The sequence below is a fragment of the Hyla sarda genome, chromosome 1, assembly GCF_029499605.1.
Source record: "Hyla sarda isolate aHylSar1 chromosome 1, aHylSar1.hap1, whole genome shotgun sequence".
NCBI lineage: Eukaryota > Metazoa > Chordata > Amphibia > Anura > Hylidae > Hyla > Hyla sarda.
The window spans coordinates 470,287,847-470,303,391 of record NC_079189.1 but is presented as its reverse complement, the minus strand read 5'-3'; the positions used below and the strand labels follow the sequence as shown (position 1 = coordinate 470,303,391).

At 42.3% G+C, this 15,545-nt stretch overlaps 1 protein-coding gene across 2 annotated transcripts in view; it reads right to left on the bottom strand.

The window, feature by feature from the left end:
- The window catches only part of WSCD2 (WSC domain containing 2), a 448,279-nt gene that overhangs the window by 119,967 nt on the left and 312,767 nt on the right, over nt 1–15,545 (bottom strand). For both annotated transcript variants that reach the window (XM_056536750.1, XM_056536758.1), the window contains 2 exons: nt 7,058–7,232; nt 1,883–2,047 (listed from right to left, as the gene is read on the bottom strand). In XM_056536750.1, the coding sequence (XP_056392725.1) occupies nt 1,883–2,047; nt 7,058–7,232 (340 nt within the window). The remainder of the gene's footprint in view (nt 1–1,882; nt 2,048–7,057; nt 7,233–15,545) is intronic.

The following is a 15,545-nucleotide window of genomic DNA, read 5'->3' as shown; positions in this document are numbered from 1 at the left end:
TGTGTCATTCAGCCACTATATGGTCTCCTCATGCTGCCAACACCTCAAAGCTGTGTCATTCAGCCACTATATGGTCTCCTCATGCCTCCAACACCTCCACGCTGTGTCATTCAGCCACTATATGGTCTCCTCATGCCTCCAACACATCCATGCTGTGTCATTCAGCCACTATATGTCTCCTTATGCAGCCAACACCTCCACGCTGTGTCATTTAGTCACTATATGGTCTCTTCTCATGCTTCAGCCAACTCCAGACTGTGCCATTCAGTCACTATATGGTCTTTCCTGCTTCAGCCTCCTCCAGGCTATGCCATTCAGCCACTATATGGTCTCCTGATGCTTCAGCTACCCATATGGTCTCCTCATGCTTCAGCCAACTCCAGGCATGCCATTCAGACACTATATGGTCTCCTCATGCTGCCACAAACTCCAGGCAGTCATTCAGCCACTAAATTGTCTCCTCATACTGATGCCACCTCCAGGCTCTGTCATTGTGCTGCCATGTGACATGTGACTCCTTGTTATATTTGATCCTTTGTACCCACACGCCAGGGCCTGGGACACTTAAACTTGGGAGTTAAAATTTCAATTTCAAATTCCTCAATTTCAATTTAAACAAGTCAGCGCTAGGATGGCTTGGAAAGAAACAACATACATGAAAGGGCACAGCTATGCATGTGAAAAGGGTGCAAAAACTGTTTAAAAAGGAACAATGAATAACAATAACAAAAAAGCTAGTAGTCATAGACTATTGCACCACCACCAAAATTGAAAAAAAATACAAAAAGCTTAGTCACAGAAGAAGCACAATACATATAAAAACATTTAAATTACATAATTAGAGTGGAGGCACACAAGCTTTAGCCTACAATACTCACCCCTATGGGATAACAAAATGACAACTGGGGTGCTAGTACAAATATGTAAAAATAAATGAAGTGCCCTAGTCACAATACAACAAATACAAATATCAAACTGAGAAATATAAAAACTGTATGGCTATATATCAGCATAAATCACAGTTACAATACCAATATCAGAACTATACATGGATAAAGTACAAAGAGCTGAAATCCCAACGACTAGAGCTGAAAAATACCCAGCTTGGAACTAAAATAGCACTAAACAAATACCCTTACACAACCTCAGGGAGCCAAAATGGAAATTCTGGTATAGGGAAACCAACCCAGACACCAGAACTGGAGCAAGAATGCTGTCTCAATAGATGGCAATGCATTTCAGAGCGGATTTAACCTAAACATGCAAATTTTTCAGTGGAGCCTAGGGTCTTGAATTGCCATGGCGGGAACATTTGACGTGGAAATTTCGTGGTGTGCACAGTGTCCAAGAATAATTTGAGAACAATGGGAAGCTCCTGCACCCCATTTTCCAAGGGGAACTCCAAAGCGAAATTACGCTCAGAAAAAAAGTGTAAATGGGTCATAAAGGTGTTTTTTTTTTTTTCAAACAACTTTGTATAAATGAACTGTAAAAGTAAATAGAAAAAAATTATAATATTATTATTATCATAATTTTTATTTATATATATTACTGTATGATGGACCACGTGGATTATAATTTCATCTTTGGGTTTGTTGCCAGCAAATTTGTTTCTCTACAATATATTTGCGGAATATACTTATTATGTTTCATTTCATTACCTGTAAAGCGGTTGATTATTTTCTCTGCTTCAGAAATCTTACACATAAGGTCTGTACAAACAGTCTGCGGATGTGTTATTTATTGTGTAGGTAGCTTTGCAGCACACAGATGCTGACCTTTTCCAAAGCATTTGCACTTAACAACACAGCTGGAAAGGTGGGATGTTCCCATCAGGATCTTACAATTTGTTTAGGTACTTAAACTTTATGCTTAAACCTACCTTTATTATACAATGATCCATCAAAGTAATAGCTTCCAGTATAAAAGCCAGTAGCCAGTTCTATTAGATGTCGGGCCCAGGTGTTTCCTGCACCCGGAAAGCTTGCCAAGGCAATAAGTTGCTTAGCACGATTTGGTAAAAATCTCCTGTCCATACAACGGTTATCTAAAAAACATTAATAAATGGTGATGCACTCCAGCTGATTCAATCTTTTTCAACAGACATTGTATAAATAGGAAACATAGCCGTTATGTTATCTCTTTTCATTGAAGATAAACTCCCTTACAGATAAGATATGTGAAGTATCATCCAAATTCTCTTCCACCAGTGTATACATAATAGAGGATATGATTACCAGAAAAGTCAGTCAAGTGATATTTAATATGAATTTATACATATTAAACACATACCATGTAAATGAAGACTAAGGGAGGCATATGTAATCTGTAAAGCCTCTAGCGGTTCATGATCTTCAATTCCCAGCATGCCATTTCCAAAATAGCTCAGCAGCACTGTCTTTGTCGTGAATGACAAAAAACCCTTTACAATTCAAATAATTTTTTTCTGTTCTGCATGGTCCTCAGAAATGGTAACATCACAATCACAATGGCACTGTAGCATACATCACAATAAAAGCAATTTCATACCTTCCAAACTTTTGTGTCTTTATATCAATAAAAAAACAATGTTATTTCAAACATGCAAGGGTCAAAGAGGCATGGCCTAAGGTTTTCTGTGCCCTAGGGCCACAATGCCTCTGTGGTCCTAAAGCCCGCATGTCAGAACCTATAGGGTTAAAAGGTTCTGACAGGTTCTTTGTTGTTTTTTGTTGCTGGGTTATGCCCAGCTGTCTGGACTGGTCAGCTGACCTTGATTGGAGCACCTGTTCTGGCTCCATATAAGCTGGCAGTCTACTCCCAGTCAGTGCTTGCTATAGAGCTCAGTTTGTAGTCTAGCTAGTTTTCTTCTGTATTTGTTATATCTGGCTTTTTGAACCTTTGGCTCCTCTCTCTGACTATTCTCTCTGGTATTAGCAATTTTGTACTGTGACATCTCCTGGCTTCAGATGCGGATAGCTGACATTGGACTTATTGTGTGAGTGTTTAGTCTTTTTTTGCTAGTCTGTCTGTTATCCTACTGTTCCCGGACCTAGTCTGTGTCATTGTAGTTTATTATATTGACAATTACGTCCCTCACATATATAGGAAGGGACTGTCTTCGTGGTTACGGACCTGTCATTAAGGGCAGGTACGTAAGTAGGCAGGGACAGGGGAGCAGGCGAGAAGAGAGTGCACTCCTCCCCTGGCCATAAATGACACTGCCCCCTGCTGTTTCATGGACATGCAGGGCTCTCCAGATTACAGCAAGCATGTGCCATCATTTCCAATAGTAGTACAGGTATGGTGACTGTTTAAACTGGGGCTTCTGTCTTCACACTCACCACAAATTCACCACTAGAATGACATTGCACAGAGAGAACTGCTACTTTCTCTCTGTCAGGGTAGAAGCAGTAAGTGTGAGAATAGGGACTGCAAATTCAATAGCTTTCTGCGCCTGCGCTAGATATGAACCAACAGTGCATGCACAGGATTTGACATGGATCAGTGCTGTAATGTTCATCAAACAGCAAGGGAATGGGCACTCAGACCACAAGACGTAAAAGACCCCAGGTCACAACTCTGATGCATGCATTGAAATAAATACATGCAGACAAGTTTCAACGGTGTAAAACAAAATATTTTATTGTGATGTATTCTACAATACTGACAGTTCAGTGACCATTTTTGGGATCACAGAGTTGCTTTAAATTTGTTGCTTTAATATTTGTTGACCCCTTGGGGACTCAGGGTTTTTTTGCACTTTAGTTTTTTTTTTTCTCACCTTTTAAAAATCATAACCCTTTCAATTTTGCCCCTACAGACCCAAATGATGGCTTATTTTTTGAGCCACCAATTCTAATTTGTAATGACATCCGTCATTTTACCCAAAAATCCACGGAGAAACCAAAAAGAAAATCATTGTTCGACAAAATTGAAGAAAACACACCATTTTGTAATTTTGGGGGCTTTCATTTCTACGCAGTACATTTCTAGGTAAAAATTACACCTTATATATATATTTTTAGGTCCATACGATTAAAATGATACCCTACTTATATAGGTTTGATTTTGCATTACTTCTGAAAAAAATCATAACTACATGCAGGAAAATGTATACATTTAAAATTGTCATCTTCTGACCCCCTATAACCGTAATTGGTACCCTTTTTGCTTTGACTTTTTGATCGCTTTTTATTCATTTTTTTATGGCAAAAAAGTGACCAAAATACTCTATTTTGGACTTTTGAATTTTTTTGCGCCTACGCCATTGACCTTGCGGTTTAAGTAAAAATATATTTTTAAATATATTTATGCACATGGAGATACCACATATGTTTATATTTATTTTTATTTACATGTTTTTTTTATGGCAAAAGGGGGGTGATTTGAACTTTTATTAGAGAAGGGGTTAAATCACATTTATTAAGGGGTAACTCTCATTAAAATAAATTTTTGCTATTGCACTCCTTATGGTAAATAACAAATATTTCTAATATACTTTGTTTAAAAAAAAAAATTAGTTTTCTGTGTTTTATTTGTGCTTAAAAAATCTCAAGAGCACATTTTCCCCCATCTTGTACACAGACTTAGGACCGAGGTCCAAACACAGAAAGTGCAGCCTGGAGTGCTGAGGGGGTGTGTCCAGCCTCATCCAATCATAGCTCTTCTCACTTAACTGCCATATGCTGTTGGTTGGACCCCTCCCCCCCCTCAGCACTCCAGGCTGCACTTCCTGTGTTTGGACTTTGGTCCTAAGTCTGTGCATGAGATGGGGGAAAATGTGCTCTTGAGCTTTTTTAAGCACAAATAAAACATAGAAAACTTCATTTGTTATAACCAAAGTATATTAGAAATCTCTTTTATTTACCATATGGAGAGCAATAGCAAAAATTTGTTTTAATGAGAGTGCCCATTTAAAGGGGTATTCGAGGAAAAAACTTTTTTTTATATATCAACTGGCTCCAGAAAGTTAAACAGATTTGTAAATTTCTTAATCCTTCCAGTACTTATGAGCTTCTGAAGTTAAGGTTGTTATTTTCTGTCTAAGAGTTCTCTGATGACACATGTCTTGGGAAACGCCCAGTTTAGAAGAGGTTTGCTATGGGAATTTGCTTCTAAACTGGGTGTTTCTCGAGACACGTGTCATCAGAGAACTCTTAGACAGAAAAGAACAACCTTAACTTCAGAAGCTCATAAGTACTGGAAGGATTAAGATTTTTTAATAGAAGTAATTTACAAATCTGTAAAATTTTCTGGAGCCATTTGATATATAAAAAAAAGTTTTTTCCTGGATAACCCCTTTAACTCCTTTTCTACACTTTTTTTTTGCAATGTTATAGCCCCCATAGGGCAGTACATTGATTGCCAGCACTGTTCAATGCAAAGCCATAGCATTGCATTGATCAGTGTTATCGACAGTCGATTGCTCAAGCCTGGATTTCAGGTAACGGACCCTCCGCTTGTGTCCTAGCTGATCGGGACATTGCAATTTCACCACGATGGTCTCCATCAGCGCGACTGAGCTGCGGGGGATGCTTTTTTTTACAGTTGAAACAGGGGATTAACTTTGAACGCCACGTCTAAAGGGTTAATAGCACGTGTCTCTGCAATCGGTGATGTGTGCTATTAGCCTCAGGTCCCGGTGACTGTTAGACGCCAGGACCGACCCGATATGATGTGGGGTAACCGCATGACCCTGCCTTATATTGTGGGAGCGGGACTCAGGACGTACAGGTACTCTGAGTCCCCAAGAGGTTAATCATATTTATTAATATTATTCTACTTTTCCTAGTCACTACCACTTACTGTAGAAGTGGTAGCTGCATATATAGTATAGGAGTTTAGGCATGCGTGGGTAGATAGGGCCCGGGACTATTCATAGTATTCAGAATATTATGCAGACTAGATGGGCCAAATAGTTCTTATCTGCCAACACATTCTATGTTTCTGTCCTTCATAGACCAGTACCAGTACAGGTAATTAAAAATTATCCAAAGCAACCTATACCAAATCTTTTTGGTCAGGGACCTTTCAGAAAAGAAACTATATTATACCTAACACCGGACCAGAAAAAGACATGATTCAGGGATCAAAGACATTCAAAGAGAAAACACCTATGACATGCACTTTAGCCTTCCATCCAGCCCAGAACTATGTATAATAAAGTACATCAGTTTTGTCCAAAGTGTTCTTTTATCCTAGGGATTGTTCACATTACCTCTATGGAAAAGCTGCTATTGCTAACTGAAATTATCATATAGTGTAAAGTTAAAGTTCAATGCTGTAAGGTTGAGGTTGATGGAAATTCCTGCTGTATGCATCTTTATCTTTATCAAGCCTAAGGGTTAGACATTTTTCTTATATAATTGTTTATACAAACCTCACATACTTGGCGCTTATACAGATGTGTCCCCCCCTTATCCTTCCTTATATTTATTTAAAGGGGTACTCCGATGCTCAGCGTTTGGAACAAACTGTTCCAAATGCTGAAGCTGGCGCCGGGAGCTCGTGATGTCATAGCCCCACCCCCTCATGATGTCATGCCACACCCCCTCAATTCAAGTCTATGGGAGGGGGCGTGACATCCGTCATGCCCCCTCCCATAGACTTGCATTGAGGGGGTGGGCGTGACATCATGAGGGGCGGGGCTATGATGTCACAAGTTCCAGGCACCGGCTTCAGCGTTCAGTACAGTTTGTTCCAAATGCTGAGCAGCGGAGTACCCCATTTAAGGATTCCAACATCTCATGAAACTTAGTTAATACAATAGCATGCCAGCAAAACTCTTAACAGGCTGCAATGCACATGATAACCATTGGGTGACCACACCTCATTATATGTAGTATACACATCTCATGACAGAGTATCAGAACACAAAATTCTTGCTACTTTGTATATCATTAGGAATAGGTCCTTTTTGGTATTGCCCTACGATTATTATGGGCAACACAAAAATATATTAATGTAATGGTTAAGGAAATTTAATGGATCTGAAGGACAAGAAGTCTGCACTTAAGGCACCATAATGACCCATTTATGTTAGGAAAAATTTTCTGGAACGCTTCAGCAGTCCTACCTTGTACTTGTGTTTGATACACTATGAAATAATCTGGTGTGCCACAGCTCTCGAATTCCTCTCCAGTACATTTCTGAGCACACAGCTGCTCATCCTCCCGCTCGTGAAGTGTGAAATAAGTTGTGGGGAAAGCACAGTGACAGACTGTTCCTGCAAGTACTGCCAATGGATATTCCTGTGGGAAGTCAATGAGAACAGTAACTTAGTGTAATGGAAGAGGAACGCAGAATGTCATATATTTCCACTGATGTGACTCAATCTTTCACATTTCCTCTTTAAACTGAAACATTTTATTACATTGAAAGATACAGATTGTTCTTAAATTACATTTTTTCTTTGATTGTATCTTTATAAAACAAATTATCAGGGTTAGTAACAACCGAGTCACTTTTTCTTAATAATTTATAACATGTCAAGACCCAATCAATATATTGTACATATAATTTCTGTAATGTATTGGACTATTTTTTTCATCAATAAACAAGTCCTGTTAATGTTGGCAGATATATGGTGCGAAGTAGGCAGCACTTTTGTTTTCAACAATATATTATACAGTCATGGCCGTAAATATAGGCACCCCTGAAATTTTTCCAGAAAATAAAGTATTTCTCACAGAAAAGGATTGCAGTAACACATGTTTTGCTATACACATGTGTATTCCCTTTGTATGTATTGGAACTAAACCAAAAAAGGAGGAAAAAAAGCAAATTGGACATAATGTCACACCAAACTCCAAAAATGGGCTGGACAAAATTATTGCTACCCTTTCAAATATGTGGAAAAATAAGACTGTTTCAAACATGTGATGATCCTTTAAACTAACCCGGGGCAATTAAGAGGTGTGGGCAATATAAAAATTACACCTGAAAGCAGATAAAAAGGAGAGAAGTTCACTTAGTCCCTCTCCAGAGATCTAGATTTGCCTTTGTCCACTGTGCGCAACATTAACAAGAAGTTTTTAACCCATGGCACTGTAGCCAGGGGCGTAGCTAGAAACCCCAGGGCCCTGGTGCGAAAAATTGCCCTGGGCCCCCCCCTTCCACCTGACGACCCGCTTCCCCAATCCCGGACGACCCTTTACTCAGCCGCACAAAGATATCAGTGACAACAGCACTGATGGGACACAGTCAGGAGAATACACAACAATATAAGTGACTAACAGGCAGGGCCAGACAGATAAAATAGACATTTAAGAATAAGCAGCCCATTTTTCTGGAGGGGGTCCAACTGCTGGGATCCCCACCTTTCACGTTGGTTCCAGTTGCTCTCCAGTTGTTATAATGCTATAACTCCCATCATGTCTGAAGAACCTCAGGCATTATGGGAGTTGTAGTCTTGCAACAGATGAAGAGCCACAGATTAGGGTACATCATCGCCCATCATCACTGCGGAACTTACAAGTGACTCCAGCTCTGATGGGACAGTCAGGAGAATACACAATGATATCAGTGACCTGAGTGACGTCTTCTCTGTTGTCTTTTCTTTTCTTCTTCATCTGGTCCAGACGTCAGGACTTCTCCCAGCTCCATCTTCTTTGCAGAGTCTGACACCCGGACATCATAGGCTCCTCACTTTGTCAGTAGATACTCATCCTCTGTATGAAGACAGTAATCATTATTATTCTGCTAAATACTGTACCCCCTGAATATAATACTGCCAAATACTGTACCCCCTGAATATAAAACTACCATCAACTGTACCTCCTGCATATAATACTGCCACCCACTGCACCCCCTGAATATAATACTGCCCCACACTGTATCCCCTGAATATAATACTGCCACCCACTGCACCCCCTGAATATAATACCGCCCCACACTGTATCCCCTGAATATAATACTGCCACATGCTGTATCCCCTGAATCTAATACTTTCACCTACTGTACCCCCTGAATATAATACTGCCACGCACTGTATCCCCTGAATATAATACTGCCACACACTGTATCCCCTGAATATAATACTGCCGCACACTGTATCCCATGAATATAAAACTATCATCCACTGTACCTCCTGCATATAATACTGCCACCTACTGTGTCTCCTGAATATAATACTGCCACCTACTGTACCCCTTGAATATAGTACTTCCACCGTCTGTACCCCTAAATATAATACTGCCATCTACTGTACCCCCTGAATATAATACTCCTACACACTGTACCCCCTGAATATAATACTGCCTCCTACTGTACCCCCTGAATATAATACTGCCACCTACTGTACCCCCTAAATATAATACTGCCATCTACTGTACCCCCTGAATATAATACTTCTACACACTGTACCCCCTGAATATAATACTGCCACCTACTGTACCCCCTGAATATAATACTGCCACCTACTGTACCTATACCACCTGAATATAATACTTCCACCTTCTGTACCCCCTGAATATAATGCTGCCAACTACTGTACCCCCTGAATAATACTGCCAACTACTGTACCCCCTGAATATAATACTGCCTCCTACTGTACCCCCTGAATATAATACTGCCTCCTACTGTACCCCTGAATATAATACTGCCACCCACTGTACCCCCTGAATATAATACTGCCACCTACTGTACCCCTGAATATAATACTGCCACCTACTGTACCCATACCCCCTGAATATAATACTTCCACCTACTGTACCCCCTGAATATAATACTGCCTCCTACTGTACCCCCTGAATATAATACTGCCTCCTACTGTACCCCTGAATATAATACTGCCACCCACTGTACCCCCTGAATATAATACTGCCACCTACTGTACCCCTGAATATAATACTGCCACCTACTGTACCCATACCCCCTGAATATAATACTTCCACCTACTGTACCCCCTGAATATAATACTGCCTCCTACTGTACCCCCTGAATATAATACTGCCTCCTACTGTACCCCCTGAATAGAATACTTCCACCTAATGTTTCCCCTGAATATAATACTGCCTCCTACTGTACCCCTGAATATAATACTGCCACCCACTGTACCCCCTGAATATAATACTGCCTCCTACTGCACCCCTTGAATATAATACTGCCAACTACTGTACCCCCTAAATATAATACAGCCTCCTACTGTACCCCCTGAATATAATACTGCCTCCTACTGTACCCCTGAATATAATACTGCCTCCTACTGTACCCCCTGAATATAATACTGCCAACTACTGTACCCTCTGAATATAATACTTCCTCCTACTGTACCCCTGAATATAATACTGCCAACTACTGTACCCACTGAATAAAATACTGCCTCCTACTGTACCCCCTGAATATAATACTGCCTCCTACTGCACCCCCTGAATACTGCCACAACTGTACCCCTTAGTATAATACTGCCTCCTACTGTACCCCCTGAATATAATACTGCCTCCTACTGCAACCCCTAAATATAGTACTGCCACCCACTGTCCCCCTGAATATAATACTGCCAACCACTGTACCCCCTGAATATAATACTGCCTCCTACTGCACCCCCTGAATATAACACTGCCACCCACTGTACCCCCTGAATATAATACTGCCACATACAGTACATACACGCATCATTCATACAGTACATGCACACACATAATATATACATACACATCATACACACACATATCATACACACATATGCCACCTGCAGATCCCCCCCACAGAATACATCTCCACACATCATACATACATACATACATACATCTTGTTTACACACAACTATCATTCATACACACACATCATTCATACATCATACATACAGTACATACACTAATCATACAGGCACAAACATCAGCAAAATTTGCTGAAGCAAATATGCAGCAAAAATACGCACATGTGAATGCACCCTTAGGGTAGGGTCACGTAACAGATCAATAGTGTATGTTACTCTGCTGATCCGTCAAGGACTTGACCCTATAGTGTGTTTCCAGCTGTTTTCCCCCATGTCCTGCTTGCAGCAGCAGTCTGCCACGACATGATGTCTCAGAGTACACTGCATGTGCCCACGGTGACTCGCAGGTCCCTGTGTGGGGGCTTGTTAGTGGCAGTTTGCTGTTGTGAGCAGCACACAGGGGGGGAAAACAGCAGGAGGAACTCTATAGAGTCAAGTCATCGGTGGATCCTCAGACCCTACCCTAATGTTAATCTGTACAGGATGATTTATGATAAGAGAGGTTTCCACAATATATAATTTTTTTCTCTAACTTAAAGGGGTACTCCAGGATGCAAAAATTTTCATTCAGACTGCCGGCAGTAAAATAATAAATATATATATATATATATATATATATATATATATATATATATATATATACGCACCAGGGGAGCGGCCTCCGCCGCCATCCTTTTCCTGGTTGCCGGTGGTTGGTGAGTCACACTGCCGCTCAGCCTATCTCTGGCCGTGGCAGGACTTTGCTGCGGATGGTGATTGTCAGTATGCCTCACCAACCACCGGCAACCAGGAAAAGGATCGCGGCGGAGGCCACTTCCCTGGAGGCATATAGGGAGCGACAGCAGGTATGTATTAGGGATCAACTGATTATCGGTTTTGCCAATATTATCGGCCGATATTCACGGTTTTATAATTACCTGTTCCCGGGGGCCGGGGTCCACACTACTTCTGGCTCCTGCTGCGTCCTGACGGTGACGTGACGTCACCGTCAGTGCGAACAATGACAGCTCAGGAGGACGCCACCGGAGTCAGATGTAGAGTGGACCCCAGCCCCGGGAACAGGTAATTATAAAACTGAGGATGGGAGAGGCAATGGGGCTGGGGCGGTGCGGTGGGGGGCGCGGCACGGCGGTGAGGGGGTCGGTGATCGCGGTGGCGGTGATAGGACTCAGGAGGACCCCCGGACAGGCAGTGGGAGAGAAGCGGGTGGCGGCGGCGGCCTATGGCACCGCAAAAGCCGCTGCAGTTCATTGATTTAAAGCGCCCGCTTTAAATCAATGATCTGCAGTGGTGTCGCAGGGGTGGGGGGTGGGGGATAAATAGCCAATAACTTATAACGGTATAAGTTATCGGCTATCGGCCCTAACCTCCACAGATTATTGGTATCGGCCCTAAAAAAATCGATATTGGTCGATCCCTAGTATGTATATTTGTTATTTTACTGCCGGCAGTCTGAATGCATCCTGGAGCACTCCTTTAAGATATTTACTGTTAGTCATTGTTTTCTAACCATGGCACTTCCAGCTGTTGCAAAACTACAACTCCCAGCATGCCCAGACAGCCTTTGGCTGTCCAGGCATGCTGAGAGTTGTAGTTTTACAACAGCTGGAGGCACCATGTTTGGAAAACACTGGCTTCTGAGGTCAGAGGATGTCACTATGCGCAACTACTATGAAGTGAGCGCAGGAGTTCCTGTGCTAACCTCATAGCCATGCTCTAAATGAAAGGCACTTCATGCCCCTTCTCTAACCCCTGTCCTCCTCCATGCTCCTTTTTTCCACTTTTTCAAACACACCCAAACACACCCCTCCTCCATGCTCCTTTTTCAGGGGGGTATTGGAAAAGGAGGACAGAGGGGGGCTTAATCATGCTCCCCCTTCCCCTCTCCCTCTTCTCCATGTTCCTTTCCCCCCCTCTGTCATACTCCATGCCAGTGTTTCCCAATCAGGGTGCCTTCAGCTGTGGCCAAGCTACAACTCCCAGCATGCCCAGACAGCCTTTGGCTGTCCAGGCAAGTGGGAGTTGTAGTTTGGCCACAGCTGGAGGCCCCCTGCTTGGGAAACACTGCTCCATGCTCTTCTAGCCAGCAAACCCTCCCCCGCCACTCTCACCTCTGACCCTCCGTCATTCTTTTCCAGCCTCGTTCACTTCCTTCGTCTTTCAGGGAGGATGCACCATCTCTAGGCGGCGGCGGGATGTCCTCGTCCTCCTGCGCAGCTGGGGCAGGGACCGTGACATCAGGTGCGTGCTTCCGACGTCTGCTGCTCTTAAAGCGGCAGTGTCCCTTCCCCCAGCTGACGTTACTTGGGGCCGGGGGACCGGACTAAATGAGGCCCCCCTTCAGCGCCACCAGAGAAGGGGGTCTCCCGGGGAGCAGAACTACCAGGGAGGTTTTCTTTTTTGCGACTTGGCGTAGGGGCCCGGTCGCCATGGCGATCGTTGCAACCTCTATAGCTACGCCACTGACTGTAGCTAATCTCCCTGGGTGTGGACGGAAGAGAAAAATTGATAAAAGGTGTCAACGCAGTATAGTCTGGATGGTGGAAAAGCAGCCCCAAACAAGTTGCAAAGATATTCAAGCTGTCCTGCAGGCTCAGGGAGCATCAATGTCAGCGCAAACTATTCGTTGACATTTAAATAAAATGAAACGCTATGGCAGGAGACCCAGGAGGACCCCACTGCTAACACAGAGACATAAAAAAACAAGACTACATTGAACTTGAGTAAGCAAAATCCTTCTGGGAAAACATCTTGTGGACAGATAAGACCAAGATAGAGCTTTTTGGTAAAGCACATCATTCTACTGTGTACCGAAAACGGAATGAGGCCTACAAAGAAAAGAACACAGTATCTACAGTGAAATATGGTGGAGGTTCAATTATGTTTTGGAGTTGTTTTGCTGCTTCTGGCACTGGGTGCCTTGAATGTGTACAAGGCATCATGAAATCTGAAGATTACCAATGGATTTTGGGTCGCACTGTACAGCCTAGTGTCAGAAAGCTGTATTTGCGTCCAAGAGCTTGGGTCTTTCAGCAGGACAATGACCACATACTGTATAATATCTACTTGTTATCACAGAATTAGAATATTACAGAGCCAATAAGAGAATAAAGAATTCTGTAAATGATGTTAATTGAAAGTCTGCTACTTTTAGCCATGAGAAGTTTTGCCAGCTAAGACTTTAAAGGGGTACTCTGGAGGAAAAACTGTTTTCAAATCAACTGGTGAAAAAAAGTTATACAGATTTGCAAATTACTTATATTTAAAAATCTTTAGCCTTACAGTACTTATCAGCTGCTGTATGCTCCAAAGAAATTTGTGTAATTCTTTCCAATCTGACCACAGCACTCTCTGCTGCCACCTCTGTTCCTGTCAGGAATTGTCTAGAGAATGAGCAAATCTCCATGGCAAACCTCTCCTGCTCTGCACAGTTCCTGGCACGGACAGATGTGGCAGCTGTGTTAAGCTGCTGAAGAAAGGTCCTATGGAGGACCTGAAACGCATCCAGCCTTAAACTACTATATATCCTAAGTGTCATCCACCAAAATCCCACAAGGATACAGCAATACACAAAGACCCACGGCACCGGCTAATCATCACAGGACACTATGTGCCATCCACACCACGAGAACATTGCTGGCTTTCCATTTTCCTTGCTTGCAAGAGAACTGCTGCAGTACCCTCAGATCGAGCCTCCCGCTGCCGCTGTACAAACTGAGACGGCCAAGTCTCTAACAGCACACCCTCTGCCCAGGGATTTTGACCGGCTGACAATCAGGACAACACAATAGAGGTACCAACTAAAAATGATTTATCATGTGAGAAGCGCTTCCACTATACCCCATCTCCGCTGCATACCTGTGAGACAGCCGTGTCTCTAGCAGCGCAGTTACTGCTTGGGAAACCGGGACCCATCCGGCGACCAACCCAGCATACAACAAAGTTACCAACTTCTACCATATTGCATTTCAAATACTGAAACCAGTAGCAACCAAAAATAATTGCCGCCGCTGCACATTTTTGAGACCGCCAAGTCTCTAGTAGCGCTCGGTGCCCAGTTACTATTGTATCAATCGCTGTATCCGTTAGAGGCAATATCTACAGACACCATAATTGAAGTTAAATCATCTGGATTTATTGCCGCAACTGAGATATTTATTCACATTATCTACCTGCATTATTTCTACAGACTGTGTGGACACTTTGCGAATAATTTTAACGTTTTCTCATTTTATGTATTTTATAAATTTTTAATAATATTTGCCATATTTTATGCATTGAATATTTTATGTATAGACTATTTAATATATAAGTGTATTTCTGCTGACCCACAAGGGCCCTGTGGGTCAAAGACACAAATATAATGAATATCTTATTATCAAAAAATTAATTTGTATCTAATATTTATGACTCTGAGCCCCAATTTTCTATATATTTTGTATAATTTTTGGCATCTTGGGTACAGATGTTATTTGGGCAGCCCGAGTCACAGGTTGTCTGGGAGATAAGAGCCTCTCTAATATTTCTTAATTTACAAAGCTGTTTAACTTTCTAGCACAAGTTGATTTGGAAACATTTGTTTTTACCTGTTTTTACCTTTAACCTGTTAAGGGCCAAGGACGTACCGGTACGTTCTGAGTCCTTTCCCTTTCTATAATGCGGGGCAACAACGTCATAGCGAGTCGGGCCCGTGGCTAATAGCGTGCGGCAGTGATCGCTATTAACCCTTTAGACGCGGCGTTCAAAGTTGAATGCTGCGTCTAAAGTGAAAGTGAAACCATCCCGATTAGCTCAGGGAGCTGTCCGGGACCACCGTGGCGAAATTGTGGCATCCCGAACAGCTGTG